Source organism: Anabas testudineus, chromosome 21, assembly GCF_900324465.2.
Source record: "Anabas testudineus chromosome 21, fAnaTes1.2, whole genome shotgun sequence".
Classification (NCBI taxonomy): domain Eukaryota; kingdom Metazoa; phylum Chordata; class Actinopteri; order Anabantiformes; family Anabantidae; genus Anabas; species Anabas testudineus.
The window spans coordinates 6,276,757-6,301,447 of record NC_046629.1 but is presented as its reverse complement, the minus strand read 5'-3'; the positions used below and the strand labels follow the sequence as shown (position 1 = coordinate 6,301,447).

General features: G+C 42.4%; 1 protein-coding gene across 3 annotated transcripts in view; it reads left to right on the top strand.

Moving 5' to 3' along the window:
- The window catches only part of LOC113173819 (mitogen-activated protein kinase kinase kinase kinase 4-like), a 67,382-nt gene that overhangs the window by 8,467 nt on the left and 34,224 nt on the right, over positions 1-24,691 (top strand). For all 3 annotated transcript variants that reach the window (XM_026377399.1, XM_026377398.1, XM_026377397.1), the window contains exon 3: positions 20,502-20,558. In XM_026377399.1, the coding sequence (XP_026233184.1) occupies positions 20,502-20,558 (57 nt within the window). The remainder of the gene's footprint in view (positions 1-20,501; positions 20,559-24,691) is intronic.

Genomic DNA, 24,691 nt, shown 5'->3' with positions numbered 1-24,691 from the left:
TCAGGATTTCCAGACTGCCTCTTTTCCCATTTGAGGAAAACCTGAGTCAATATTTTATGTGTAAAGCTCATAAACTATTCATCAGTCATATCATTAATTACATTTTCAGGCAGGTTTGACTCCTTTCAGCTTAGTTTTCATGGGTAAATAACTAGACAGCTTTAACTCTGTCTGCTTTTTGGTTTGATTCTCTCTCTGCTTCACAAAGATCCATTCTCACGGGTGTACTGGATAGACTCTAGTTTATACTGAGAGAGTGCCTGCTAATTGTAATGTAATTCGAAATAATAGGTCTTGGTGTTGTTTCACTGTGTGAAGAGGTGGTTTCATGACTTTTAGGTAAAGTTATTTGTAGTTTAGCAAGTTGATTATTTCTCTGTTTTCTCTGTATCTGCACATCTGCAGGTCTTTAGATACAGCTGATACAGAGAACTCTGGTGGTTCTCTATGACTGGTATTGAACTAATCACTAATCGTTTGCCCAACACAGATTATTGTTAGTCCAAACACAGTAGAACGGCACTGGGCCTCAGACTTTCTAGAGCAGGGAAAACCCAGGATGCAGTATGTCTGTTGTTTACCTCAAGATCTTCACAACCAAACATCAAACTGTTACTGCTGGCATCACTTTTAAGAGTTGTACTTTCCTGTGGGTGAATGTTACAAACCTCTGCTGTGTTTTGGCGTCTAAGAAACCTTTTAAACACACACCTCATCCCTCCAACTGAACTTCCCTGATTCTATTTCATTGTCTCTCTGTAAATTAAACAACACTCTGTGTTACAATGACCCCTGTCACTGGTGGTTTTCATTTCAGATGCTTAATATTTCCCCCGTGTTAAATGAATCATGTTACTGTAGCTGCTGATGAGCCACTGTCATTCAGCAACTGAACGACCTGATTATTAGGACATAGATTTCCTTTTTTAATCTAGAGCATACAGAAACAAATAATATAACCCTTATTATCGGAGATTGGATCAACACAACTTCAGTATTAGTAATCATCTGGTTCCCCTTGTTTCCCCTTGTTCCCCTTTTATTGCTTTGCACGACACTGCAGAGCAATAACAAGAGGAAAGTCCTAAATGTGTGTTTTTTAAGTGGCTCGTTGTTTGTCATCTGGGGGCATTTGTACTTTAAACCAGACGACAATTAGTAAATCCAGACTTCCACTTCTAGTTGCACAGCAGATGAGTCAAGTAGGACCTTTTGGATTTGAGAAATGTCACAGTAAGGGTGCACGTGCAATGAAACTGCAGCTTTTTCTCAGATTATTTTCATAGCAGACACTATATGCTATAAGAGTCCTGCAGTCTATTACTTAAATTTGTGCTGAGCTGAATGGTAATTAGTCATGGGTGCACACTCACATGAACAGACACACACAATCAGATTTCCAAAGCCAGTGCATCAGGCAAGCCAGTCTAGTGATTTTAGATGGGTTTCATGCCTCTCTCTGTCTTTCTTCCCAGGTCTCCACCCTTATTGATTTTTCCTCTAGCTTTTTGCACAACAGCCCCTTCATGCTGTTATCTGTGACGCGCTCCGGCCTGATAAAAGCCCACAGAAAGCCCCTCTGTTAAGAGCCAAAATGGGTCTGCATGGTCTGAGTTGGGAGGTAAAAGCACGTTGGCTAAAGTAAACCTGCACCTATCAGCTCGACTGGCTTTCTTTTAGGTTTAATAAATGAATTTATCATTGTGGGACGTTTAAACTTGCAGGTGATGGTGACAATATTACCATATACAGAACAGGTCCATCACGTTTGGACCGTTGATGGCTGTAATGTACAGTTTGAGGTGACCACATTTTAACGAGCTGGTCAACACGCCGTGGTTAAAGACACGAATGACCCTGGGAATAGTTTGCATTAGGCCTGATTGATGAACTGAGCTGAGAGAAATCCTTGGTCTGGCCCTCACCAAGAAAATCTGGCTCTGCCTAAATATTAGACCAGCATGAGTGAATAAGAAGCAGACTAGCAGGCCGGTGCAAGATAAAGGCACAACCCAGTAACCCTCCTGTTGGCTTATTAAAGACCCTCCCCCCTCCACACACCCGCCAACTAACTTAGCGTCTGGTCGAGTCTCCTCATGACAGTTGTTGGCCCGTCTGAGCTTCTGTGATTTAAACATGGCACATCTCTGTGTGTTGTGGTGGGGGTGTTACTGTATGGGTGGCCATCTGGAGGGCAAAAACAAAGCTGCTCCTGGGGGGGGGGCTGCAAGCTCTTAAGAGACGTCTTGGAAATCACAATGCCGAATGGAGGAAGACGTTTGTCTTTTAGTTCAGAGCTATATCACAAAGCTTTTACTTCTCGCCCTGAGAAGAGAAGTCGTAGCTGCTTTGGAAACGTTGCTATAGTTGCTCTAAACAGGCAACGTCTGTTTTATTAATGTGCACAATCATGCTAAGTTTATGTTCTCACACACACAAACACGTGTGTTGCTAATAAATCCTTTTCCACCGTGCAGCTCTGCAGCTTCTTTCAGGCGTGCACACAGAGAGGCAGCTGGCTGGGACGACTGACTGAAGCCTCATTAGCTTTTGTTTTCATCTGCTTCAAAAACACTGCGAGCCGGTCTGAGCAGTCACCTGACCTCAAACCCTGCCGCGTGATTGGACCACGGTGATAAGCCTCAATCAGCTGACCAAAACCCAGGCCTGTCATTGGGCCAGAGTTTCTCAAAGCACTTCCTCCTGTAGCTGGGCAGACTGTGCAAACTCCCAAGAGTACTGAAGGGTTTGAAAACACATGTAGACTGCAGTCAGGAGAAAGACGGTTACAGCTAGAAGAACGATGACAACCAAGTAGGCAGAATAAGTGAATTTGAAGAGTCATTCCTCGTGTTCGATCCTTAAATCAGGAGCTACTCAAAGCAGCTGTGTTGTTTTTCTTTGGATTTATGTTGCTGCTTTAGATGATGTTGGCAAAAAGGGTTGTTAAAGGCTTTAATAAGTTCCTCTGAGGTGAACAGAGGCCTCATCTAACCTGAATATAATCCAAAGTGAACATTCAAGGTTTTCACATCACTGTGCCCACATTTGGAAAGAGTCTCGCCGTCTCACAGGCTGTGGTGTCGTGACTGTTTGTGTTACCAGGCAGATACAGGAAATCAGACTCTCTTCAGAAGTTGCTCATGCAAAGAAGCTGCTGAAACTGAATTTAAACTTATTATAGAAATAGTCTGCCGTCATATATCATTTCCGTGTTTGCTCTTCACTCACAGTGAAAGATAAGTGCTCGTCTTGTGGATGAAAATAGATATAACGACTGATTAATTTATTGATTCTAATGTGCAATAGGGAGAAAGAAAATGTGGTTTGATGTGGTTATTGTTCCTGGTTACAGTCCAACCAGGGACCATTTAAGTATCATATTCTGTTTTAAACCTTAATTAATTCGTTGCTGTATTTCACTCTCTAACAGATACATACATTTCTCATCATCACCTCTGTCAGCTTCCTTTCCTGCATCTCTGTTTGCGTTTCTTGCACAGATGTTGCTGAGCTCCTTCTCCTGTGATCACAGGAGAACAGTCGGTGCAGAAGCCGTGTTTTTTGTTGTTGTGGGCGTTTGGCTGTCGGATGGTTGCTGCTCGGCCCTGGGCACGTTGACGGCAGCTGGTACAGAGTCGTGGTAGGGTCAGATGTGGCAGCGATGCCCGCCGACCGCTGTTTTTCTACCAGCCTGTATCCCCCCCTTGCTCCGACCATCCTCTGTTCACCAGGTTGCCTTGGAGACTGGTTTGGAAAATGTTTAGCGGTGAAACACGGTGCTTGAAATAGGAGGGGATCTGGAAAAATAAGCTGTGGAGCTGGTTGTGATGTAGATAAATTGACAACGTTCACAAAATTGATAATGGCACAAAGTTCCAGTCACATCTTTATGACCCATATTTGTAAATTAGTATTAAACTAATTAGAAACATCAACAACATCATTGATAGTTTCTGATTATATTTGTCTATTTTGTACATTATTTAACAAGAAAATCATAGTGAGATCTAGATTCTTGTTAATGTAAAAATAATATTTAGGTTTAAATGCAGTTTTGAGCCATAATAAGTGTTATTTGGAATTTAGAGGTGTGCTGCTAGTGTAAAATGTGCAAATAATAATAATAATAAAAGCAATAAATATGAGGAACCTATTTGCAGAAAACAATGTGAGATGTCAGTGTCAGAAAAAGACCAGGGTGTTTTGAAGTATCCAAATAAAGGAGATTGGAAAGGATTTTTTTGATTTGGGCTTCAAAAAGCTTATACAGCCTGTTAACAATGAGTCAACCTCAACCCTGATCCTGCAGATATTAACAGGACGTCTCTAGCATTACATCTTTGTGAGGTTGTGGTCAGAGAGCTCTTGTATTCTGCACTGTCAGTCAGTTCATTACTTTGATTACTTCAATGTAAACACTGTTCAACTTCTCTTCATCAGTTAGAAATGTACAATGAAGGAGAAAAGTACTGGAAATCACCTGCTGTTGAGAAACAATCAGTCGGAAAAGCTGCGTAAGGCTTTAAATGTTCTGCACACTGCAGTAGAAAGAGTCGGCTTCAGCTACTTGGAAACACTTGATCCGTGACTAACTCTTTTCTGTCTCACTGACACCCCACCAAGATCAAAAACAAGCCTGGGCATGTCTGTGGAGAACCCGGTCTGCTATAGGCTACCTGACTGTGTGTGTGTCGAGCTGTACCTCAGCTACACACTGAATACTAATGTGAAGTAGTAGCACACTTAGTCAAATCCTAAAAATAAAGTTTAAAAGCGTAAATACATAACTGTTTTAATCATGAGCACTGAGCTTCTCACAGTAAAACAAATGTCATATTTGTGTGTATGAGATGGTATGTTCTAGTCTGTTCTGCTCAGCGACCTTTGGAAATCATTTTGACCTCTCCTACATCTGTCTTGATGGATTGCTCATTCGCTGCAGTAGACCTTTCATTTGGGAGGTTTCAGAAAATGCATCTGAACCGTTATGTTGTGAGTAAAGATAAGTTTGATTCTCACAGGTGTATTATGTGTTGAACCATTTATTACAGTGTAATGCTCTTCCTCTCTGCTCTCTGGCATGCATTGGTCTCTCTATGCACTTGTCTCAGTGGCTTTGATAAAAGGCGCTGGTGTCTGCACTCTAGCCTACATTCTGCAGCGTGTCCTACATCTCACTGAAAAGACATAAAAGGCCAAACAAACATTCACAGAAACAGCTCGTGGTTGTCAATGAAAGAACTGATTTAGTTGTTTTGTGTGTTTTGTGGAGTTGGTCTTACTCAAACTGAGCATATGCTGCTGTATGTTGTCCAGATTGTAGAGCTTTCTGAGAGAAACATGTGATTTTTGGCCCTATAAATAAACTCTGCGTGTCTCGACGTGACTACAAGGGAAGGATTGTGTGTGATTGTGATTGTGTACTACATAGTGTGTGTGTGTTTACGTGCATCCATGGAATTCTGGCACTTTGTCAACAGCATGAAGAGCAAAATAAAAGACCTGGATGAACGAAGGATCTGACTATACACACACACACACACACACACACACAGTAAATCTCTCAGTTTAGCTAAAGGGTTTACGGTTTCTTTTATCATCATGGCATTGCTCTGCAGTGAAATCACTCTGTAATCGCCCTTGCTCTCTCTTTCCCTGACTACCTCTTGTCGTGTCTAACCACTATCACCCCTCCTTCTCCTCCTCGTCCTCCTGCTACCATGTGATTAAAACAAACCCTTGGTGTCCACCCTCCTTCCCTGTTGTTTGATTCCATGGTAACTTATGAGGACGGCTGGGATGGCTGATCTATTTTCGGCTCCTCAGCTGATGAGCTCTGCAGGCCTTGGACCCCAAAAGGTTAAATCTTTCAGTGGAGGTGTTAATGGAAAAGTGATGCTGTGCATCTCTTTTAATCAATAGGTTTGAATAAATGTGAAGACCAATGGGTTTTGGAGTGATCTACAACACAGATGTGTATGTACTGGTCCCTGAATTCACATTAATTATACATTGAAATCCCCAATCATAGAGTTATCCCGTGTCCAAAAGAAGAACTAGCACTGTCCACGATAATCTGCCAGCTGATGCTGTAATGACTGAAGCTGAGAATGAGTCCAGACTTCAGTTTCCTCAAACATGAGGAAGTTTTAATGCAAAAGAAAAATAAATTAATGACACTAAAATCTCGGTGGCTTCAAAGCCACATTTTTGGATTTGCTTCCCTGTCACTCATAATGACTCAGCCTGTCTGGGGCTTTCTGTCTGGATGAAGGGCCTTCGGCAGAGAGGGTGGCTGTTGTCAGACGTGTCTCTCTGCCGTTGTGCTGTCACGCCATGCGGGTTGAAGTGGGAGCATGTAGAACAACTGGGGTGACATCATTCCTAAGGTTAAAAATGAACCCGGTGCAGATGTTGGGGGGGATGATGCAAGTCTGGTGCAAGCCCACCTGAGCAGAAACCTACAGACCTGACAAGGATTTACTGTCAGTTCACTTGGGCACAGAGATTCAGGGTCTTTCTATTCATCCTGTCTCCTCCTCCTCCTCCTCTTGTAACTTCAACTCCCCACACTACCTAAATAAATCATGCCAGGCTTTCCAGCATCAGAGCGGTGAAGGCTTTGTGCTGTCAGATGAGAGGAACCAGACACCAGGGATTATCAGCCAGAGCAGAACGGAGGACTTTACACTTTTATTTTTCTTCCTGTCTGTGTTCACACTGCACACTTTTATTCCTCTTCACACAAGTGATGGTGAACAAATCAAATGACTCGATAATTAGGTGTGTTTAAACACAGATAACCAGAGTTACTGTCTCTCATGCCGCTGCAGAATATACATGCTATTTGGTCCAGATGAAGTTAATGTGAGACGATGCTACATCACCTTCGCTGATGCTAATGTAAAAACATACATGTGCACATTTGTATGAGTATGCACATATATGTGCACATGATCAAATCCCTCCTTGTGCTCTGTTTAACCTTGACTCAGATGCTTTTTGCTGATCGTTGTGCTGAGGATTGTTCTAGTTTTACTGCTGTCACTTATCTAATGAAGCAGAAAGGCCACAAAAAGCTGCTCTGTAACTAATTTGTCTGGAGGCCAGATGGATGTGATTCCAGTGGCCTCTGATTATTCACAGGTCTGTTCACATTGCAGGCGATTTGTTTTTCTCAGATATAAGTAACCTCATCTACAGGAACAAAGTCATCTAAGACAAATCAGATACACGAACCTCAGTATCGTCAAAGTGGAACCTGGAGACTCTGTTGTCATATTTGTCTCTGCCCTCGTCCCTTTATCTTCCTGCACCACCCTTTCATTCTCTCCATCCCTCCCTCTCTCCTAGCTGTAGGTTAAATCTCTGTCTATTTATAGCGAGCAGCAGCAACAGCAAAGCTGAATTGTGGGTCAGTATGTTGATAGAGAGGAGGAGCTGCCGCTGCTTTGTGGTGCATCACAACTCGCATGGCTTCACGTCTTGAAGGGAAAATATTTACCATGTCTTTTTAAAGAAGAGAAGTTTGTTTTCTATTTGGAAATTTGCAAGCAGAAATGCATGTGACTTGTTGCACATATATTGAAATAAGCCACAAAAAGGCTAATGAACCGTAGGTTTTTCCGTTTATTACATGCATTCATGCTCATTCTGATTAATCACTGACTAATTACACACACCGACCTTCTGTACCAGACAAAAGCCTGTTATGATGTGTTGATGTTAACAGAAGGAAAAGGTTGGGTGGAGCTGAATCCAGGTCAGCAAGCATGAATTATTTTTAGTATTCTCACCAGCTGAATGTTAGTCACCTGAAAACAAACCTGAAAACAAAGGCGGCACAGTGTTTCATAACAGCATGTATTTGTATTTCTAATTTAAATTTTAATAGTATGTATTATATTCTAGCTCATAATGTTTACTATTAAAGTCGGGGAAAACACTTTTTTAAACAAGCATAATTAGAACAAGTGAAAAACCAAACTGTCAGGAGTCTGGGTTTAGCAGCACAGTTAGTGGACATCTGGTCGTTCATCCACCAGCGGTGTTATGCTGGCAGTTAATCTGAGCTCAGGTCAGCCTGTCTCCTTCAGCGGTGCAGCTCAGCGTTTGTGCAGTTACTGTTGACTTTAGACTTTGACTGAATTACTCTTTATTCCTCGTAATCTCTCAGCTCTGTGCAGAGCAGCTCGGTTGAACCTTAAAGGAGCATTTCACCTCCAAACCTGAACTCTGGGCGGTTTTCTGGGGCTGGGCTGTTAAATACTTTAACTTTCCAAATCTACACAAAGACCTTTTTTACCACAACTAAGCCGAAGCAAAAACTGTAATAATGCTTGAATGTGATTTGATTGAAAACTGCAAGAGCCAGAAAAGTGAGACGAGACCTCTGCAGCTGTTGGAGGATGTTATTTAGGCTGTTGTGTCGTAAATTGAGTTATGGACACTAAAATCCAAGTAAATAAGGAGGGTTGGATGTTAGTAATATGTTCCTTATTTGAATCCGTCTTTGTTGACGTGCTGGTATGTGGGGACACTTTGAAGAGAGAAACTTAACACCATTATTACTGTGACCCTTCGTAATAGTTGTTACAATGACCGCTCTGCAGAAAAACCCCACTTTGGATGAGTGTGTTGAAACTTTAACTTTTATCAGACGACATCTCTCAACATCTTATCCTGATCTTACATTTAAGAAAAAGTATTGATGAAGATGAACTTTGACTTGGTGTTGTGTGATCAGGATAGTTTTTGAAGTGGATTTATTCTTATTTAATTTACTACATCACCACATTTAAGACTGGGTCTTGCTGAAATTTTAAAATACAACCAAACAAGAAGTAAGAAATGGCAAATTATGATTTGATTTGATCACTGTTTGATCAAAGAAAAAGTAAATTAAATGTGAGAACGCAAATGTCTGAAGCAGCTGCTCCGGACATAAAATGTATTTCATCTTACCACCATCAAGTACAAAGGCTGTGTAGTGTCAGATTGAGCCCATGTGTGAACACAGCGAGTGAGTTTCTGTAACACGACTGCTGCTGTTTCAATGTGCTGTAAACAAAACGCTGTGATTTCTGCAGGGTACTTTGTGCACGATGTCCTGCCTCCTGCACGCTCTGCTCAGGCACATTGTCATACGAAAACCGCTATAGCGATGAAGTAATTGGATGCAGCTGCACATAACTAGGTTAATGTTAGCTTACACAACTGTTGTCACAGTAATATTTACAGATTGAAGAATTTGGATAAGGGACGGCACAGGTTTCTGATATCACTGAATCCCTACTTCGCTGTGAGAAAAGGTTAAATTAAATACTTTTCAAGCTGTAAAATGCTAAACGGAGCAATAGAGGATCTCTCATACAGCAGAGACCCAGTGTTATCCAGTCCTGAGTCTAAAGTTTCCCCTCTCTGCCTGACTGCCACCCTGCTTTTCTGTTTTCAGCTGTGTGTTTTCACTGGCGGTTAAAACATCTCTGTCTTAATTAAGTGTGCCTCACCCTTCCCTGTGCTGAAAAAAGAGCCGTTCTCTTTTATTACAGTCCACTGTGAATGTGAACCCTCCTTCGGACCTCACTCCTTGCCCTCGCACGGCCCTATATTTACCAGAACCGCCACCTGCCCCCCTCAAAATCCATTCATTATCCTTGCAGGCCTGTGAAGAGGTGATAAAAATGCCAGTGTTGAAGGTTCCAGTGGTTTGGATATCGCCCTGCCCTTGTGTCTGAACATAGAGGGCGTAGCCAGCATCCCTGGCTGCAACCTTGTAGAAATCATCACAAGATGACATTGAAAAAAATCTTTCCATAATAGCATCGTAGCCCGAACCACTGACTTCCTGTGACTCTGTTCATTCGTCTTAGCAGCCTAGAAATCAGCCTGCATGGACAGTGCCGAGGTGAACGTGGACCATACATTCACTTTAAAGTGAAACCCTGGTACTACTCTTGTTAGAATAGCATTAGTTTGAGTCGCGGTGGACTGTTAAAATATCCACAAACATACTCGTAAAGCTGCACAGGGGTGCATCACATTTGTTACTGGGATGCTCTTGGGTTTAAATTCATGCAGACATGAATTTAGCATGCATCCTTGGACAGCAAGTGGTTTCTGCTGCTCAGTGACACTGATGTTTTGAATGAGGGACAGCAGAGTAAAATGAAGCCACTGGCAGCTGCATCCAGCTCTGCTAACACCCTGAACGCTACACCTACTCTAATTGCATCCTCTTGTTGCTAGAACAGCTAAATAATGTGTTGTTATATTTGTTGATGATGCTTTTGCACAGTTATACGTTTAACTACATGTGAAGAGGTGTATAATCCAGGAAATGGAGAAAATTAACTCCTGAAACTAGAACATCAAACTGGACATACCACTTTAAAACAGAGTCCTAATGTTTTAACTGAGTTTTATCTTCTGGGAAGATGAAAATCCTGAATGGTGACCTTATCCACTGGTGAAAATAAATAAAAGCTACAGCTAATAAAATATCCACAGATTTTTCCATAAATCAAACGTCTCTGGTTTGTTTCAACAGGAAACATCTCATATTAAAGGAAGTTCGTCACTCTCAGAATTCCTTTTTAGTGAGGCAGAAATAGTTTTCTCTCTGAATCAGATTTTTCATTATCAGATACTTCCACCTCATTGTATGTATGTGAAGTCTTATGACACCCCAGATTCAGTAGACAGTTTTTAACCTTTGACCCCATTTTAAATCCCCTCCTTCCCTCCTTAGCGTCACAGTTTCCATAGTGATGCAGTGTATGGTGCTGCAAGCCCTGCAGGAGCTAATGCATTATGGGAACGAGCACATTAGTTCCCCATCACACAAACTGATGGACGAACACACTTCACTTTGACAAATGCCCTGCAGGTCTTTCCATTCTATATTGGCAAATGCAAAGGTGCAAACACATTCAACCTGAGGAAACTCGATTATGGACACGTCTGTCTCACATTTTACATGTGAGAGTGATAATGCTAATTCGTGGTTTATACAAACTCAGAGTCTGTGTAGCCTGCCGTGTCATTTTTCCTGTCATTACATGCACAATGACACTGAAAAACAAAAATCACACAAGCCAGCACGTGCCCAACAAATTTCCAACAAAACAGACATCTAATAGCTGTTTTTGTTTGTTTATATAAATATGCTGCACTCTATTTAAATAGGTTTTGCATTTACTGGTCAGTTAGTTGTTCATCTGCTTGTTACATCATGTGTGCGGTCAGTCTTGCATATTTATCCCTGCACTCACAGCATGTGTGTGCAGGACTGTGCGCCTCCAGAGCTGGAGGAGTGGCCATCTTGCGTCAGCGGCTGAGGAAAGTAGGCCACCGGCCTTTCACGCAGCACAGACAAACGGGGCCAAACGAACACACAGCTGATTTGCACAGCACACGTGTGTCATCAAAATGAGCCGTGTCTGACATGCACACGTCCGTGCGCACATGCCGCCCTTCCACTCACGCTCTGTTTCCCTCTTCAGATGGAGCCGTGCAGCAGAGTGAGCGGAGGACATACTGTGCGATGCCTGGTGGCTTGTGTTTGATATTCTACTGTACAGATGCTTTGCATTGTACAAGCCGGCGAAAACATTGTGGTAAAACTGGGTCATCATTGAAATATTTTGAATATTCAGTTGCTGGATGTCAACGTCAGTATTTGAGGGTTAGGATGATGATTTGCTTTCAAATAAGGATCTCAAATGGGATCTGAACTGAAGTCAGTACATGATATCTCAGTACCTAGGAAGTGAGACCTGATCCAGGATGGACGTAGGTGCCAAATTCTGCTCTACACTAACACAGACATCCTCTGTACGGTTAGGGTTCTGTTGTATGGGTGTCGGTCTTGGGTCTGTGTGTTATTATTTCCAATATTCCAGTGAATCCAAGCAAAGTTGAAATCTTCTCTGGGGAGAAATGACGTCCTGTTGCTCTTTTTGGTTTGACTGCCTCTTGGACCAGACAAGTCCCGAGGGTCTGTTTTGGACTCGGTCTGACAGCTCTCCCCTCTCTCTCTCTCTCTCTCTCTCTCTCTCTCTCTCCTCAGGTGAAAGGTTTATGGAAAGTTTTTGCAGGAATCCAAATAAGTTGACAGCTTCCAGTACACGGAGCGTGCACAGGTTGATTAGTAGAAGAACTAGCACTGACTTCTGACTGCATATGTCAGGTTGCTCCAGGTTTTTTAATCTTCTCACTGTTCGATTTGATCATTATCCTCCGTCATTAAGTCTATTACAGTAACATTATCTGACTACACAGTGTCTAATAGTAAAGAATTGGATGGCAGCTTAGCTTCACAGGGCAGACGGGCTAAAAACACAGTTCGTCGGATAACTAGTTAATTGAGTTACCTCTGGAGCCGGGCGTGGCCTCGCTCTGATTAAGCTCAGCATTGGTTTCCAGGTTGAGTGTAAGCAGCTTGTGGCCCCTGTGGATTATTCAGCCTTGCTTCAGCAACACTCTTGACTCAGTCTGTTCCTCCTCTTTCTCTGCTAATTTTCACTCACATCATTTGCATTTTGGAGAAGTGTGTTTGAAAAATTGGGCTGGGAGCTCACGGTGGGTCGCGAGAGGATTTAAATCCCCGAACTATACTAAAGAAATTAATAGTTTAAGCTCCTGATGCCTACACAAAGTCCCTGCAATAGAAGTCAGATGTGCTGTTTGACACATCTGAGTCTTTGTCATCGTTCCCTGGAAGACATTAGTGTATTAAAATCTCTGTGTAACCATGTTGACAAAAGCTGTGAGCAAACACCTACAAGAGAAACGTTAAGAATCGGTCAAACCGAGCGTCCCTTTCATGAACTCCTGCATCTGTTTATAAGCAGGACGTAAACTGTTGCCGGCTCTCGTCTGATGTTGAGAGTGGGTGGAGGTTTTGTTAGACCAGGCAGAGGATAAGATGGAGTGTGTGGGAGTTGTGGGTCACAGAGGGAGCTGCAGAGGATAGTGAGCCAACAAAGGGATAAAAACAGATGCTCTGTAGTTCACATCACCTGAGTCCAACAATTCCTGTCGTTACTATCGGAGGAAAGTCAAACAATACTCAAAGAGCATTTAAAAGGTTTGTGATAGAAGTTTACACAACTAGAACGACTTATTAACAGTCCAGAAGACTAAAAGTCTGATGGAAACAAAATTCCCATTCATATAAATTCACCTATGAGCAAAACACTCGTACTGGACATTAAGGAGCAGCTAGAATTCAAACACCTTTTGGTCAACAGTGTCCCATCCCGTCACTTTCTGCTCTTCTGAAGGGAGCTGAGGCAGCATCGTGTCTTTCTAACTCATGCGACGCTGGACTCCATCTGTAAACTTCCCTGTTTACTTCCTGTGTCTGTTGATTTAATTACCCTCTTGCAAGTAGCATTAGCTTCTTTCCTACACAGCACTGTCTCTATCACCTTATCTAGCTGCATCCCAAGCCTCTGAGCAGGCCTCTCTAACAGGATTTGTTTAATAGTGCACTACTCCCTGATTCATATCTCTGCAGCCCACAGTCGGCCAACATCAACTCTAATGAGCCTCTCAGAGAGAATAATGAGCTTCCAGCAGTCACTCGACTGTGTCTTCTCTGGACGAGGGAGGACGGCGTGTGGAGGTGGAGTCAGCACCATATCTCAGTAACAACAGAGGTAATGGCGTCTGACGGCGAGCTAATTCCTCCGGTGTACTCAGCCGCTTCACCTGGGCTCCGTCCAGATGCTTCAGACACCACGGAGGAGTTTGCTGAAGCAGTGACTTCAAGTTTTCTGTCTCTTCAGACATTTTTGTGCCATAGTGTTTGTTTTAGATGCCAGTCTTCTGTCTACATGTCCAAGCCGAAGCTGAAGTCCTTGTTAACATGCACACTAGTGCTTGTTCTTTTATTTGGGTCAGATCATGATTTGTAATTTTCCCCTTTGTGCATATTCAGGAAAAAAAAGAGACACAGACTCCTGTAATACATTTCTACCAATGAAAGGATCAAGAAGGAAACTGGTCACTACACCAGAGAGCGTCCTCCATCTGCTTGTCTTTCTGCCTTTTTCATGTCTTCATTCACTAATCCATCTCCCTTCTGCTCTGGATGCTTTCATCTGTGGCTTTGTCTCCACCGTGTTGGTGTGTTTTCCCTGCTTGATCCTCCTGGCTTGTGGAGGAATGTCATGATGAAAGGAGCAGCGAGAGGACGTCTGGTCATCTCTTGTCTGGACGTCCTCAGTCTTTGCAATCAGGGGACTGATCATGTTAACTTTGTCACTTTGGACTTGAAGCTTGAAGCATGAACCAAAATCAACCTGTAAAAAACATAATAATTACAAATGATCACATGAAACTTCTGCTGATTAACCCTCAACAACAAACAGAAGTGCCATCCTCGACATTAGTTGAGGCGTTTGTACTGTATCACATTTGAAAACGCCACGGTTCATCTCTAGCTGTACTTTATGACCATCTTTCTAGGACTCAGCGTTTTCCCAGCTGCCTCTCATAGCTAAGGAAAAGCCCTGATGTTGTGGTTTGTCGGCCTGGTTATGAGCGGTGTCCATTTCACGGACAGTCATTCCTCCATATGTGTCTAAAAATGGGGTGATAGCCCGTTACGTTATGGAAAGTTGCACCCGTGCCCAGAATGTAACCCCCTTACTACTACTAGATCTAATTACAGCAGCTATGCAAAACTGCCTGTCTCTCTCTCTCTGTTGCTGTCTCACTGTGTGTCCTTAAACAATCATTAATATATAAATGAGAAATTGAATTTTCAGCTCGTAGCTAGTTTTCAGCTGTATCACAGGGATCAATAGAGATTTCTAATCGACCGTCCTTTCTCTTTCTCTGTTTGTCAGTGTCTCCCCACAGTGAGGCTGTTTTCTTGGCCTACTTACACACAGCTCTCTGTTTGCACATGGCAGTAAAAGAAACTGAGCTTGAGCTCGAGAGGGACATTTCTTCATCCTCCACCAACGGATTTCTACTTGTAATGAATCTCAAACTTAATCACTTAAACTGCCTCCTCAGATTTCCATTCGAGTTTGAATAAAAAAAACAACACCGTCTTTGGTCAGATTCCACCAAACTGTGTTTGGTTATTGTCACTTTGTCAGTATCATGATTTACACACTTACCCACAAGGTTAGGAATAAAATATATGTTCCCCAAACAGAGTAAATACCACGCAGCCTCAACAACAAACTAATGACTCCTACAGCTTTTCTTGAACGTACCTCTATCTACTCACTGTCCCTGTGCTGTCAACAACGTTCCTTCTCTCAATTAGAAGAAGTCAGGCGTGGCCTTCCTCAGGAGAAGCTGTTGAACACGACTCAACACTACAAGCTTTTTACATTAACTGGGTGTTTTGGCGTGCACGTTGTCAGAAAGCAGCACATCAGCTCACTTCACGTGTCTTGTTCATCAGCACGGCGTCACATCACACCACGTGGTGCGTGATGCATCGGCAGCGAGTGAACTACTGTGACCATGACCTCTACACAGGTAGAGGGTTTTGTTCTTATAGAAACAGATAAACTTTAGCATCATGTTTAAAGTGTTTTTATTTCACATGGCTGCAGGAACTGGAGGTAGCTCAGTGACACTGTGATGATGTTGTGTGTTTGCTTGTCTGGAACCATTTAGAAAATATTTAAATTTCTCATCTGGATTGTGTATCTTTATATATTCAGCTCAGCACTTAGCTGCTTCTCTGAGGTGTGGAAACTCATCATTACAACAATTAGCAGCATTTTCATAACGACATGCACCACTGGTTCAATCAATAAACACTGTTAGCAAGATGAGAGAGAGGGAGGCCTGTGTGAGTGTGTGTGTGTGTGTGTGTGTGTGTGTGTGTGTGTGTGTGTGTGTGTGTGTGTGTGTATTCGTCTGTCTTTGTGCATCTGTGCATTTCATCTGATTCTGTGTTGGTGTTTGTACCAAATCTTGCACCTGGCTCCTTGTCTATGTCTTAAAGCCCGGGGAGGGGGATTCAATAAAGAACGCCTTGTCCCAGAATCCATGATGCTTACACACACACACACACACACACACACACACACACACAACCCAAAGACACAGACTTGTGTCCAGATTTAGGCTAAATAGAAGCTATGCGGGTGTGTTGATAACAGATTATTATGTGAAATTATATGTTACCTGTTTAAGATGGTATATACAGTACGCGTGACAGACGTTTCTCCTGTGTGTGTGTGTGTGTGTGTGTGTTGGTCGGTCGGGGATGACTCCACTCCGCTGGCATTTCCTTCAGGGGAAGTCACACAGTTCCCTTCTTTCCTCGTCTTCTACTCATCTTGTTGTCCCACCTTCGTCTTCGTCCTCGTCCTTAAACTTTCCTCCTTCACTCATCTCATTATTTTCTCCAGACTTCCCGTGTTTCCTGCCAGCAGCCTGAAAAGTATGGAAAACAGATTTCCGGTTGTTTCGAGATATAGCTGACCCACATTTATTAAATGTAGCAACAGGAGAGAGAGAATGAATATGAAGATAAGAATACACCTGTAGTTCAGTAAATCATTCACACATCATTCAGTTTTTTGGAACCAGGGTCTAATTTTCATCTTTCATAGTTTCAGCACTGAGCTTCCTAAACGATCTGTCTGTGGGTTCAGCTTTGTTCTTTTCCACTTTAATGAGAAACCCAGAACATTCCCCAGAAACTTCAGGTCACAGGTCACAACGCTGAAGGATCACGGCGGCGAGCACCTTATGAACCCTGAGGTCAGGTACCCCTTGTCTCAGAAAGCATCCTCATTATAACCGGGTGCTGATTGGACAGATGAGTGATCAGCGAAGGAAGCTTTGAAGGTCGTCGGGACGCGTCTGAGCCTCTCTAACCGTCCGGGGGCTCATCTAGACACAGTGATTGTCAGTTTAATCACTTGCTTTTATGTTTGGAAAATTGCTGCTGCAAAGGTAATTTAGTTCGAGCACTCTGTGAAACTGTCAGCACCCAAACAAGTGGTTCCACACGTCACATGGGCAGCGAGTTGGAGGTTAATAAGCATTTGTTGAAATTCTCTACAGGTTCATCACAGTTTGGGACTCGTGACATGAAAGAATACTTATTAAACCCACTGTCGATACACGAAACAGTCATTTGGCTTCATAATTGCACTAAAAAACACATCTCCAGACACAGTTATAGACGAACACTGTCACTATCACGACAATATGCAGAGCACTAGTAACGGGAAACTTTTCTGTTGATTGGTATCAGAAAATATTTGGAGAATTAGGAAAGATTGTTCTGGGAAATATTCTACAGAACAGGGAATCGTGGGAGGAACAATGACATCAGTGAAGCTGGTGATCTGTGCACACTTCTGTTCTGCCCAGAACCTGGTTTTTGTTTTGGTCAGTGGTGAGATGCTAAAGCAGCAGCTAGTAGATTAATAATCAGCAGAACTCAGTTCTTAAACTCAGTGGCTGCTCTGTGATTGTTTCAGCAACACTTTAAGCCCCAGAGGAGCATTGAATTTAAAGCGGTATTCAGACGTGTGTTCAGATCATGTGAGCCTAAAACTCTGCACTGAAACCAACACAGATGGCCTCTCACCTCCCAGGCCCTCCAGGCTTTTCCATGATCAGGCAGACTGTGGTGCAAACATCCCACACAGAGATTCGACCAACAACGGCGGAGACGGATCATGGTGCTAGTCATGGGAGAGTCGGATGACAGCAGGATTGTATCATGTTTGAATGGAGCGTGGAGTCAGCTGGGAGGTGTTAACAGGGACTTTCAATAACTGCATTATCTACATTCAACTTAGAAAAAGTCTTGAGAGACTGAAGGATTTATTAAGCTTTCCGTGTCAGATAGGTTTACTACAGTAAGAATAGAAATCATGCTGACGTAGTGTGTGTGAATGTGCTTTTTAAAATCCCTTGAAATCGTATAATTTGGCCTGAGTGAAGGAGAAATACAAGAGAAACAGGAGAAGAGTCTGCAGCACAGTTTGACCCTCTATTTGGATTCGAGCACTGAAACCAGAGCTCAGTGACTTTAAATTCATGACCCTCATAATCGACTGGTTTGCATGATCTCATTCACAATGCTTGCGTAGATGTTTAGTTGGACACTGGATCTCAGTGCTTAACATGTTTGATATTCAGAAGAATCATCAGCAGAAGTGTGAAAAGAAAAAACACAGGTGGAAGGAAATAACCTAGAATTTTCCTTGAAGCAACAAAATGACATGTGTGAGAGTCTGAGTCTCGTTTCTGAACAAAGGAACTGGAGAAGAAGATGATATCACCTTGTAACTGTTGTGTGCCTGTGTTGGCGGTTGGAGGGGGGGTTCAGTAATTATTACAGTCTGGGTTCTGAGCTCACTTGTGCATGTGTTAGTAGCAGTGCTACAGTACAGGACGCTGGGCTTCAGTGCAGCCTGATGGAGGCTCACCTATAGTTTTTGGGACCCTTTGGGTTCAAAAGCGCTACAAAAGTCCCTAGACACTGAATCCTGAACTCTTGGAATCATTCTTCTTTTAGCTCAAATTAAAAACATTCCAGCTCTGAAATGTTCTGTTGTGTTCACAGGCTTGTTTGTCTGTGTTATTTAGTGCTGAGGCAGTAGTGCACGGTGGTTTCAGTGGTTTTATCAGAGGTGTTTTTTTTATTTTAGCTAAAATGCTGTTCCTGGAAATTGGACTGATGAGAACAATGTGTCTTAAAACCAATTTAATGAGCTGAAAGAGACCAAAAAAAGGTCACGATAGAGCTGCAGAGTTGTCAATAATTCTTTACACATGCTCATTCATAAGTTTCTACAGTAAGAAAAATACTTTTTGAGTGACACTTTATGTGAATCTTTGAGTTTTAATTATTGGATATCAGAGCTTTTATCTCTTTTTAATGCCGTGTTTTACAGTAAAGAACAGTGGAGCTGCTGTTGTTTGCATTTTAACAGACACTGTCTTATTTGATTGGCGGTCGAGACTTGCACATACTGTTCACATACAGGACTCAGTCTTGTTGTTGTGATTCGCCTTTTTTTACCCCACTGAGATAATCTGGTAATGTTTCTAGTTCTTTTCAGTCTCCTTTCTTCACTGAAACTTCTCTGTTTATCTTTCCCCTCCTCCCCCTTTCGCTCCACTTTGCCCTCTCCCTCAACCGTCACTCTTTCCCCTTTGTGTTTTACAGCTGATATATTTCATCAGCCCACCTGCACGCTGCTTTGTATACGATCTACACTCCTCTCCCCCTGCACACAACATTGCCAAAATTTGGATTTTAATAAAATAATATAAAAAAGGTTTAGGTCTTCTTATACATCATGGGTCCTGCTTTGAGTTTGACCCACTTTCTCCTCTTGTTTGTCCTCCCTCACCTTTCCTTTCCTCTACTGTTCGATTCCCACAGTTAGACACCAGCAGAGATTTGCTGCCTTGTAGTCTTTTGCAGTTTGCTCTCTGAATCAGCCTCGACCTTTTCGCCAGCCTCGCCACCACACACACACACACACACACACACACACACACACACACACACACACACACACACACACACACACTCACATATACACGTCGCCTGTGGCTGAAACCAAAATGGGTTAATCCCTCATCACTCAAACTGTACACCGTGCCAGCTCATTCAGGAACCCGGGCCACTGGCTCAGGTGTCACAATCCTGTTTCACACAAAGGAAACCTGATCATGTAGCACTTCAGACACACACACACACACACACACACACACACACACACACACACACACACACACACACACACACACACACACACACACAGAGGCTATAAACATGATGCAGATGTAAAGATTTCCACAGTAACACATCCCCTCTCTGTCCGTCTGTCTTCCATCTCCAGTTTTCCATCTTCGTTAATTCATATCGTCGTAGCCTCTTAGTTTGTCGGCTGTTTAAAGTGGACTGCAGTAACTACTTGGTTATAATGTTTGATAGATTCTCACTGATTCATATACTGTTAGCATTAGACATCAATCGCTCGATTAGACATCGGTCTAATATTTAATCGTTACACGTGCACAGTAACACGTCGCGTGACATTTAAGGCTCGTCAGTACAACTGGTTGTTTGCAAACGTTACGACCTTCTATAACACACTTCCTCAGTATTTGCTCTGCTGCAGGACTTGGTGGTTGTGGTGTGTAGGTTTTCACATTGTTCATTGTCTGTAAACAAAATAGAGGAGAGTTAATGTAGTTTGAACTAAAGGTTTGGAGCGACCACCTGTGATTCATCACGCTGATGTTAAGGCAAACTTGTTATGAACGTGGCTTTTGTTTTATGACTAAGTGATTTCCCTGTGTGTTTACTCAGCCGATGAATCTGTTGTTTGAACAGTTTTCTGTCCTCGTCCTTCTGGCTTCCTTCAGCGAGGCTGCAGCATTGTTACAGTCATATTATGCTCTTAATTGTCCTGTAACTCAGCTATTCAAACACAGCTTTATCTTTTCCTCATGTGACTCTGTTTTGTTTTTCTCTTCAGGGTCGACATGTCAAGACGGGACAACTGGCGGCCATCAAGGTCATGGATGTCACCGAGGTCAGTAAACAACAATCACTGTTTACTTTCAGTATTTCTGTGTTATTATCGAGGTTTTAATTTGAATTTATACACATATTTTGCTGTTTTGTTGTTTTTACACAGTTACATTAAAATATAGAGAATTGATTTCAGTATTTTGGGATAGATGCATGAAAAATACATGGGGTGAGAGTAATACAGAGGCTGAAGCAGCAGCAGACTCACACAGCAGCTTTTGCAGATTTGGAATTGATCCCAAACTAAGTTTAATTGCGTCTCACTTCCTACATCGGTGCTAATTCTCTCCTCAAGCACTCAGGAAACAGACTCCCCTCCATCTTTCCACTCTGCGACCTCATGTCAATGTTTTCTCTTATAATCACATAGCTTCTTTTTTTCTTCAGTTTGTGTTTTAAGCTCCAAAGATTTCCTGAGGGCAGTTTAGCCAAAAGTTTTAAAGACGCATGGGTGCATACTTGTTAGTTTCCACAGACTTGAGTAAGGACCCAGAGGGCTGCCTGTGTAATTGGAGCCTGTATTTCTTTGTGTGTATACATGCAGAAGTGTCCTCGTAGTCTTGTAAAACTGCATCTCACTGCGCTGATAGTCGTAGTGAGCGCTTTGTTACTCATCACTGAATGAATAACTGAATGAGACAATGAGAAAAATATTCACAAACATGAATTTGAGGTCACTTGACCATTTCCTGCCCAGACGCCTTAAAGAGGAATGGATGTATCATCAAGGCTGCCACTTAAAATCCTTTAATCTGGGTTAACGCTTCCAGAAGAGGATTGGACTGTCTGTCTTTAGGGACCCTGCTGGTTTTAGCTGTGACTCTAAAAACCCTAATACTTCACCTAAAGTCCAGTTTTTAGGACAGGGGTGTTTAAATGGGTCATCAGTGGTATTAATGAGCAATTAGCACGAGTCAGTCTTCGTCCCGGACCACATGTACAGGAGTATGTATTAAAGCTCAGCTCTTCTTATGCATTTTGGCCTTTTATCCACATACGAACCACGTGTTATGTCTGAAAACCGTCTTTTGAGGAAGATGGTCAGACTTTGACTCATTCACTTTGAGGTGTTGATGTGTAGAGTAGATGTTTTACCTTCTAACATCAGATGATGGTGATGTTTTTCTCCTTTGTTTATAAAGTGTTCACCTGCTAATGCACACATACAGTTACTCTCCCACTATGCTGACAATGTGTGTGCGATCTTATTATTTATTATTGTGCACTAATAAATTAATAGAGTACAACTTTACCACCGTGTTATGTGCTGCCAATGTGGTACTAACTTCATACTTGCTTGTTAACAGTATTTAGGGACACAGATTTATACATTAATTACTAATAAATGAACTTATTGGCTTTATAATAAGGAAACAGCCTTTTTTCTTGTGGATGAAAAAATTTAAAATAAACAAAGAACAACACACAGTATACATCACATCACATGGAGGAGAGGATCTGATCACATTTAGGTGTGTGAATAGTTTAAATAGTGTTTTGTTTTTCTCTCCCCAGGCACGATTGTATTTTTAGACTTTTGCATATTCGCCCTCTCTGCACTTTTACCCTTCTTCACACACCTCCTCACCGTTTCCCTGCAGCTGCAGTCTGACACACCCCTCGAAGAAAGAATGACCACAGCAGTTATTAAAGGGCGACTTTGCAGATATTTCAAATAGCTTGCTGTGGTTTGAATTGGTTGTTTTGCTTAAGTAGAATAAATGAGAAGAAAGGATGAAGACAATCAGGCCTGTTAATGAAATTAACGCATTTAACACTCGATTTACTTGCATCCTATGACTAAATAGTCTTATAATAATTGGAGTGTGAACAGTCGCAGTCGATCTTGTCTTCACCAAATGTGAACTGTGTGGATTAGTTATGTCTGTCAGTGATGTATTTCTCTACTCATCATATGACTCAGTTTTAAAAGTCTCTGTGAGTTCTTCCTCCAGGACTCGGGGAGGAAAGTAAGCGGCAGCTGGGAAACCTGTGGGTGTTACAACGATGAAGCCGTTTGTTGAATACAGAGCTGATTGTTTCCTTGTATCACGCAGTCATGTTATCCAACTTCCTGCCTTTAAGACCTGCTAACGCTGAGACAGTTTTATCAGCTCTCAGTGAGGGGGAGGTTAGGGGTTCATAATAGTTTGATTAATGATATAATACAGACATTACAAACCTAATTGAAGGAAGTTAGTGTATAATTTTAGTGTAGTTATTGCTGAGCTTGTTGTGTTCATTAGATATTTTCCCTTTGCTGCCACTGTGGCAGGTTACCAGACATACTTAGGAAGTCCTTTTGAACAATCTAGTTCATAGGGAAATATTGAAAAAGGCAGTCTGATTCGGGAGTGTTCACCTCAAACCTCAGAGTCCCACTGCAGAGAATTAAGATAGGACCTGAAGAAGGCTCAGGAATATTGGACGGACATGTGTTGATGGGTTCATACTGTTCAAGACATGGAGGTTACTTTTCTGTAGCGTGGCCCCTTCCTAGCCAGCTCAGACATTTCCTACTACAAACACACTCAGTTTATCTGGATGTTGGGCCAAACATGACTGTCGAGCAGCGGGGAGCTTGTGCACAGAGAGGGAGAAGACCTAGATAACGAGGAGTCAAATGCAAGAGGAGGTTTGTGTACTGTGCAGATAATTTTCAAGAAATAAATAGGCTTTGTTTAGATTTGGGAGGTGAGGATGTTGATGTCAGTCTGCAGCCTGCAGCTGTTCACATGACAAAAGCGTTATCATATAACAGGTTGTTTGTGTGCTGTGAGGAGTTTCAGGAGACACTTTAGTTTCTGTAACTATCTAAATATATATCTATATATCTTCTGTGTGTGTGTGTCACTGACCACTAATGGGTTGTAAGCGGAGAAGAAAGAAGGGCAGAGACTGAGCAAATGAAACCGTAGACGTCGAGGCTGAGTGGGAGAGCTCAGATAAGGAGAAGAAATACGGGATCGTTCTGTTTTTCCCCGTTGGATAAGGTTCAGCTGAAGTGCAGTGGGATTATGGGAGGGGCCGTCGCTGCTAATATCTTCACATCCATTCTCTATCTCTCTTCTCTCTTGCCCGTCCTTCTCCATTCTACGCTCTCTTCATGTTTTTTTTGTCCAACTTGTCCTGATTCTCACCTGTCTTTTCTTTTCTTCGCTTCTCTTTTTTGTTTTTCCAGCTTGTACTGTTCTTACTTCCGTCCCTCGCCGTGTCCATAACGGCTGCCAATTGCGTTTTCTGTGCAGAGTGAAACAGTAAGAGGCTCGACAAGGAGAAATCAGAGAGAAGGTGGAGAGAGAGAGAGAGAGAGCTTGATGTAATCCAGCAGGATTCGATAGAGGAAAAAGAAAATCAATCCTGATTAGTGTGAAAACGCTACAGCGAGCTTCTTTATGCTACCTTTTGTTTCCACTGGGGAATGAAGACATTTTCTACACCACATTTCCTCACTTGCTGCTTCCTTTGCTGTGACTTGTGCCCACAGAACAAACTAGACACATCACAGAAGTCAACTCTCTCTCTCTGTCTCTGTCTGTCTCTCACGTCCCACTGCTTCATGTCCATTCAGAGGTGTGAAAGTGAAAAGTGGGAAGGTGTCAAAGACTTGGAAGTTCTTACACAGGCTGCGTTGACTGATCCAAATATTTAACACAAGTGATGTGGGACTCTACATCACTAGAAAAATCAACTGGATACAGTATGAAAATATCCCTTTAATATCCCTTAGAAAGGAGGAGAACTAGTATAAAAAGACCTAGGAGGAGGAAAGTGTGAACCTCGCACACAGCGTGAATCAAATGATGAGGTGTTTAAACATAACAGGAGATTTAATCCTGTATTAGAACGTTGCTCAGCTGTTTTTCAGTGTTCCTGCTGGTCTGATTCGAAATAAAACACTTTGGCTGATGGATTTTATCTTTATTTACAGCCGTTGTTTTCTTGTCAGTGATTCTTCAGCTTTGCAAAGTCTCTTTTAACATGAGAACTGCGAGTTAGTAAAAAACAATGATGATATCAAAGTGGTGGTGATGTACAGTTACGTCTGGTGCGTCTGTGGCCACAGTCGTGCATACGAGTGTCTGATGTTGTTGGAGAACAGTATTGAAGCACATTCAGTAACAGAAACCGATC